The sequence below is a fragment of the Leopardus geoffroyi genome, chromosome A2 (assembly GCF_018350155.1).
Source record: "Leopardus geoffroyi isolate Oge1 chromosome A2, O.geoffroyi_Oge1_pat1.0, whole genome shotgun sequence".
Taxonomy (NCBI): Eukaryota; Metazoa; Chordata; class Mammalia; order Carnivora; family Felidae; genus Leopardus; species Leopardus geoffroyi.
In genome coordinates, this window is record NC_059331.1 from 50304905 (window position 1) to 50312553 (window position 7649).

The 7649-nt window shown below is 46.2% G+C and overlaps 1 protein-coding gene across 1 annotated transcript in view; it reads left to right on the forward strand.

Annotated features, from left to right (window-relative positions):
• The window catches only part of LMCD1 (LIM and cysteine rich domains 1), a 57992-nt gene extending 51144 nt beyond the window's left edge, over window positions 1–6848 (forward strand). Inside the window, exons 5-6 of the mRNA XM_045493623.1 lie at window positions 5265–5480; window positions 6193–6848. Of these exons, the coding sequence (XP_045349579.1) occupies window positions 5265–5480; window positions 6193–6351 (375 nt within the window). The 3' untranslated portion in view covers window positions 6352–6848. The remainder of the gene's footprint in view (window positions 1–5264; window positions 5481–6192) is intronic.
• Window positions 6849–7649: the final 801 nt, after the last annotated feature.

The following is a 7649-nucleotide window of genomic DNA, read 5'->3' on the forward strand; positions in this document are numbered from 1 at the left end:
ATACCTGTTCCACCTGTGAAAGATTTGGGCCACTCCCCACTCCTCCCAGGGGGAAATGGTCTGCAAACTAAGTTATGTGGCAAATGTTAGAAAGATTCTCATGAGCAAGCTCTGATTTTAGATGGTTGAGAGTATGAGTAAGAACCAACTGATACGCTAATGATAAGTGTTCTTCTGTATGCTTTTTAACATAGTCCCAAGGGACTTGTACTTGGCCACACTATCTCCTTCACAGGGGAAGTAGCCTGGGAATGACCACACTGGGCTTTCTTAAAAATTGTGTAGAATTTAGGCATCCCAGGAATTCAAACTGGCGTTTGCTATAACTGAACAGAGTTGATGATATCATTTTTGCTGAGCTTATTTTTAAGGTCATTTTTAAACTCTGTGTGGCAGTGGTTCTCAAAGTGGGTCTCCTGACTACACCAGCATCCCCCAGAGCTTGCAGATTCCTGCACCCCATCCCAGACCTATCCGAATCAGACACTGTGGGTGTGGGGCACAGCAGTCTGTTTTAAGAAGCCCTCTGGGGGGTATTGGTGCAGACTTCAGTCTGAGAACCAGGGTCTTACAGGGGGCAGTTTGGGGGAGAGGACTGACTGTAGCCGAGTCTGGGGTAGTGATGGATGATACAACTCCCAGAACCCTATTCTCTGGCCACGCACAGATGGAGACAATGGAGATGGGAAAGTACAAAGCTCATCTGTGGGAAAAGTCACTTCCTGCCAGCCTACATGATCATGGTGTTATGGAAAGGAACCTGAGGCCTCCAAACCTAAAGCTCATCCTGCCTCCAATATGTCTTTGTCATCTTGAGAAAGGGATTTAACCCCTCCGGGCCATAGGTCTCTCATCTATAAAGAGAGCTGGGATATGGATAACCAGAGATTTTAGCTAATTATTACTGAGCCCATATAAAGTCCATTAACTCTATTATCGCATTTAATCCATGCAACAGCTCTATGACATTGTTAATATTATTGGTATCCTCACTTGATGTGTGAAAAAACTAAGGCACAGAGAGGTTGGGTAACTTGTCCAAGGTCACACAGCCAGCCCCACTCTCAGCTACCTACTGCAATTTAGAAATTGTCCACTTCAGTACCAAGGATTGTTGGAGAATAAGTTTGTGCAGAGAAAGGCAAGGCAAGCATCCTAGGAGCCAAGCAGGCGAGGGGGCGTTCTGACTCTTGGTTGCCAGCCTGCCCCTGGTGGCTGAGGGGCCACCAGGCTGACAGAGCCAGCACACTGTCAGATCTACTCTCCAGGACACTGTCAGACAGGGAAAGGAACACAGAAAATAGCTCAGAGGCCAAGGGAGGAAATTTGTTCCTGACACATGCTGACAGGGCTCATTACTCGGACATCTTGTTTTCATAAAATGGCAGTGACACTGTTTGCTTTAAAAAGGGCTGGCTACTGGTAATAACGAGGCCAGGAGCCAGGGATGCTGAGGGAACAATGAGGGAAGGGCCACTCCTCACTGAGGGAGGTGCTTAAGACAGCACTTTCAGATGTGGTGGGGGAAGGTCGGGACCAAGCTCTGCGAGCATGACTCTCCCTCCCTTCTCCATGCTGCCCCTGCCACTACAACTGTCTCCTTCCAGTGCAAACCAAACACAGCCCTTCCAGCCTCAAGAACCAGTAATTGCCCCCCATTACCTCCAGAGATTTCAGCCGTAACCTAGGCTCACAGCCACCCAGACTGCCCCTCTGACCTCCCAGCCCTCCGTTGCCTTCTGTGGGTTGTGGGTGCCTTCAGATGCTCCCCAGACTCCTCCACGTGCATTTCTATCTCTTTCCCTTCCTCTGCTTCTGTGTTAAACAACATCTGGAAATCTGGAGTTGGGAGCCCCACTGGTGTACCACAGTGATACCCAGCCAAGGTGGTGGATTGACCCCAAGTCCCTTCTTTGCTGGATGAAAAGGGCTGGAAATTTCGTCCCATGAAATTTAGAAAGCTAGGCGGACAGAAAACTCACTTGGTACTCACATGACACTTGCCAAATAGTTTACACGTCCTGGCTGTGCTGAAGGGATGGTGAAAATAAGTAAATGATGATTCATCACTTGTTTTTGGTTTAAGACCTCTGATGAGCTCCATGGGAGCTGGGACTCAGTCACGTGCAGAGGAACAGGGTTTTCATTGCGGTGAAGGACTCACACCGTTCATTCTTGTGGGCATAACTGAAACAACAAGTCCAGCACATTCTAAGGAACATTGTCAAGCTGTCCGGATCCATTAGCCAAACATATTTTTTATGTAGACATTTATTCAACAACAACTGTGCTCAGGGACCCCTGTCAGTACATGGGCATTCTTTGTGGTCTGGTTTTCTTTCCCTATTTTTTGTCATCGTAGCTTTTATTTTTTCTTCATATGCAAGAATATATATTAAGAATGTAATTAAACTATATAACTTAAGAATGCCAAGTGTCTAGGCTCTTAACTTATGCCTACTCATGTCTGCATGGCAGAACGAAATTTCTAGTTTGGCTGACACATAATTGGTGCTAGGTAAGCTTAGAGTCCTCATCTAAAGCCGGGATCTGCAAACATTTTCTCATGGAGGCCAAATGGTAAATATTTTAGGTGTTGTAGGCCCAGAGCCAAAACTGATGATATCATGTAGGTACTTTATGTAACAAGAGGGAAAACAAATTTCCACAGTTTTCCATTTCTGAAATTCACAATCTAATAATATAAATACAGGTTTTTGTAATACAGGTTACATTGGTCAGCTCAGACCACCGTAACATAACACCACAGACTGGGTGGCTTAAATAGCAGAAATTTATTATCATAATTCTGGAGGCCGGAAGTCCAAGATCAAAGTGCTGTTGTGGTGGGTTTCTGATGAAGCCCCTCTTCCTGGCTTGTACATAGCTGCCTTCTCCCTGTGTCTTCACAGGACCTTTCCCCTGTGTGCACACAGGGTGGGAGAGAAGTTGATTGGTGCCTAGTCTTCTGGTAAGGATACCAGTCCTGTCGGATTAGGGCCCCATCCTTATGACTTCATTTAACCTTAATTACCTGGTCTTGTAGCCACATACAGTCACATTGAGAGTTAGGACTTTAACATATGAATTGGGGGCGGGCACACAATTCAGTCCTTAATACAGGTCTACTAATGAGGAAAATGAAGTTCTTTTTCAGGAGAAAACATTTCAGTGAATTGGAGCTCAAACGTAAAATCTGTTCTTAGCCAGTGGGTCTTACGAGTACAGGAGCATCAGGGTTTGGTGTGGCTGCAGTTTATGGACACCTACACACAGTATAGTAGAAAGAACCTTGGCTTTGGGGTCAGGCTTGGCCCATGTTCAAATCCCAGCTTTGCCTCCTATCAGCTGTATATTAATGAACAACCACTGAAACTCAGTTTTGCCAAGTCTGGAGGGAAATAATGATTTCCTTAAAAGGGAGCTAAATCTAGAAGGGGGAATATCTCTCCAGGGCTTCTGTAAGGAGTGCAAAATCCTGAGCATAACACTGGATGTAGACCTGTCTTTAAGAAGTGATAGCCACTGCCATCATCATCATCATCATCGGAATTTTGAGGAGCTGGAAATAACTCCAAAATGACTCAAAAGATTTGATGGATTACATATGTACTCTGAAAAGTATGTCAGGAGAATAGCAGTTAACCTCTGTGGTTTTTCTCCCAATGTAATCATGACAATAACATCAGACAAATCCCAGTTGAGGTCCACCTGACCAGTACTCCTCCAAACTGTCAAAGTCGTCAAAAACAAAAGAAGTCTGAGAAGTCACAGGCAAAAGGAGCCTAAGGGACATGAGGACTAAATGTGATGTAGGATCCTAGAATAGAAAAAGGACATTAGGAAAATCTAAGAACATCTGAATAAAGTTGGGACTTTACTTAATAATAGCATATCAATATTGGTTAATTAATTGTGACAAGTGTATCACTTTAAGATGTTAAGAACAGAGGAAATTAGGTGTGGGGCAAATAACTCTCTGTACTATCTTCACAATTTTTCTGTAAATCTAGAACTGTTTTAAAATGCAAAGTTCATTTAAAAAAAATAATTATACAGGACACCTGGGTGGCTCAGTTGGTTAACCGCCCAGCTTCGGCTCAGGTCATGATCTCACGGTTCCTGAGTTTGAGCCTAGAGTTGGGCTCTGCGCTGACAGCTTGGAGCCTGCTTGGGATTCTCCTTCTCTCTCTGCCCCTCCCCTACTCAGTCTCTCAAAAAAAAAAATAAATAATTACACGTGGGTAAAAGATCCATTCAAAGTGCAAGGTGGTCCAGTGGGTTTTAATGTAAGCAGGATGAATGGTTAATTGATATGGTTCAGATTCCCCACTGACTTTTGAGAAACTACCACTTGTCCCATTTTGATTTAGTATCAAGGAAGAATATCCACAGTTATCTGGAAAGGCTATTAAAATACTCCTCCATTCCTTTTCCAACTCCACAGCAGGGTGAGGTCAGATTTTCTTCATATATTTCAAAGAAAGCAACATAATGCAAAAGACGAAAAGCTACAACGGTTACAAGAATCCAGCAGTCCTTCATTGAGCCCGTCATTAAAGAGATTTGCAAAGATATAAAGCAATGCCACTCTTCTCACTAAATTTTTCTGTCTGGGGAAAATGGAGCTTTTTTTTTTTTTTTTTTTTTTTTTAGCGTTTATTTATTTGTTTGGAGAGAGAAAGAGCATGTGCACATGCGGGAGAGGGCAGAGAGAGAGGGAGAGAGAGGGTCCCAAGCAGGCTCCAAGCTGTCAGCACAGAGCCCGACATGGGGCTTGATCCCATGAACCATGAAATCATGACCTGAGCCAAAACGTAGAGTTGGACACTTAACCAACTGAGACATCCAAGCGCCCCTACAGTTATTTTCAATTACAAATATTTATATTAACATGTCGGTTTATTATTTTAAATGAATCAACAAATAGTTATTCAAGTTTTTATTCAGTTTTAATTTTTCTTTTGGTAAATCCCAACAGCTGTTACCCATATGAACAAAAATTCTTTGGGGTTCTTAATAATTTGTAAGAATATAAAGGGTCCTGAGGATAAAAATTTGAGACTCACTGAGCTAAACAACTAACTAATTCGTCCCCACAGCAACCTATGAGGTAGGTTTGAAGATGAGAAAACTGAGGAACAGAGAGGTTTAGTAACTTGCTGGAGGGCCCCCAGGAAGGAAAGAGATGAGCTGAAGCTCAAACCCATGTCACTATGCTCTCCTGACCACCTTATATCCCTGGTGTCCTCCTCCCCTTCTAGGTCTGTGAGCTCTGCAAGGGAGTGGCCCCTGCGGACAGCCCTGTGGTCTACTCAGACAGGGCAGGCTACAGCAAGCAGTGGCACCCCACCTGCTTTGTGTGTGCCAAGTGTTCGGAGCCACTGGTGGACCTCATCTACTTCTGGAAGGACGGTGCCCCCTGGTGTGGCCGCCATTACTGCGAGAGCATACGGCCCCGGTGCTCTGGCTGCGATGAGGTGAGAAGAGCTGTTCTGCTCTTTCTGAATTCTTTCTGAGCCTCAGGGATTCCTCAGCATACAAATACATATTCCAAAGTGTGTGGGGCGCCTGGGTGGCTCAGTCAGTTAAGCCCCCGACTCGGTTTCAGCTCAGGTCACGATCTCACGGTTTGTGGGGTTTAGGCCCCACGCCGGGCTCTGCACTGCACTCTTGTCCGTGCAGAGCCTGCTTGGGATTCTTTTTCTCCCTCTCTCTCCCCCTCCCCCGCTTGCATGCTTGCACGCTCTGTCTCTCTCAAAATAAAACGAACTTAAAAAAAAGAAGTGTTATTTATTCAAAGCCCCATTGACCCTGTGTGTCCTTGCTGGTGAAGACTGGCCATTGGCCACTCAGCTATTGTTGGGCTGTCTTCACCGGGATATGTAATCCCATCTCAGAACAAAGCCGGGCTTTGGATTCGGGCCAAAGAGTATCATGGCTGCTAGCTAAGTAAAACTTGCCTACGGCAGAGAATTTTGTTTTCCGTCTAACAAGCTAAGAGACAATTATGACCTGTGCAGATAACTGTACTTAGTGCCTGAGGTTTGTGTCCCATTCCTCCACTGACACATTTGAAGGTCGACACGAGAATGGGGGAGGAGGAACCATCATTCTGCAACTTGTCCTCGATGCCCTGTCTCCACAAGGGACAGAACCTGACTGGCGCACTGTCTCTGCTCCCCTCCCCAGATCATATTCTCGGAGGACTACCAGCGTGTGGAAGACCTGGCCTGGCACCGAAAGCACTTCGTGTGTGAAGGCTGTGAGCAGCAGCTGAGCGGCCGGGCGTACATCATCACCAAGGGCCAGCTGCTGTGCCCAACCTGTAGCAAGTCCAAACGCTCCTGAAGGGCTGCCCGGCCACAGCCGGAATCCACAGGATCCCACCAAGGAGGGGAGCCAGGGGTGCTGAGGTCATTCTAAGGGTCCGACGTGATGGCCAGCAGGCAACAAAACCAGTGGTTTTTTTCAGTGGGAATATATATATGCACACGTACACACACGTATTCTAGGCTGGTAGATCCTTGAGAGTCAATAGTTTTAAAGCCAGCAATGTTCTGAGAGGTCTAAGAACAGGGTTACGTTGTTTCCCAGCCACCAACTACAGACACAACTGGCATCCTGCAAGGGGTCTCTAGGAGTTTCCCAAAATGCAGTTCTGAGTGATCAGATCACGTAGCTGTCGGATGTGCGTGCTTTCTCACGAACGTGGGGGCTCCTCCAGGAGCTGGCTGGGATCCCAACAGTCATTTGTGGCCTCCTTTTTCAAATGGAATTTGAATTTGAAATAAAAAAAGATGTTTTTGGCATGATGAACGTATTCAATAAAAGTCTGATGAAGTCCATCTATGCCCTGATCTAGTCATTTACGCCATGGCGGTGATTGCATGGCACCCGTTTAGCCCCTCGGTCCTGAGTGCTGGTGGTGGCAGAAGGCACAGAAGTGCTGCGCCTCCTTGCCAACCGCGTCTCGTCAGATTTCTCTGTGAGCACAGGTGCTCAAGGCAGAACCCCTGGACCCCCGTTCCAGGAACCCCCAGATCGGTGATGGGACATGTCATGGTTTACGGTACATCAAAAAGCAGCCTCCGGGAGCTGATCGGCTGCCCTCGCAGGGAATGAGCGAACCCCTCTGAGAGTGAGACCAGGTGGAGTGTTGGGGAGCAGCCACACAGGGCTACCTGAGCTCGGCCAATGGGTGCCCCGGGGGACATGGTGACCAGTGAGGGCAGTCTTGAAGAAATATAGGATGTTTATGCGAAATCTCTGTTCTTCTAAACGTTGCCAACTCAGCACAGAATGAGCCAAATAGAACAGGTCTTTGGGCCAGATTTTCTCTCTTTTTATGACCTCTGAGCATTTGCAGCTCCCAGATTAGTTTCCTTTGCACAACATCTAACAAAAGGAATCTCTTTCTCTACTGGGGAAACAGAGACAAAAAAAGACATGAGGCTTAGGAGCTCACAGCCCCGTCACCCATGGCTTTCCTTCTTTCTCAAATTTCCCATGTGTTGCCAAGTTTCTTTCATTTCCCCACCCGAATTTCACTCTGCTCATCTCTTACCTACAATACCCTGACCTTGCAAGTTTGACCAAAGCTTTTGCAATTGCCTCCTGAGGTGGTTTTCTGTTCCCAGCTCCTTGCT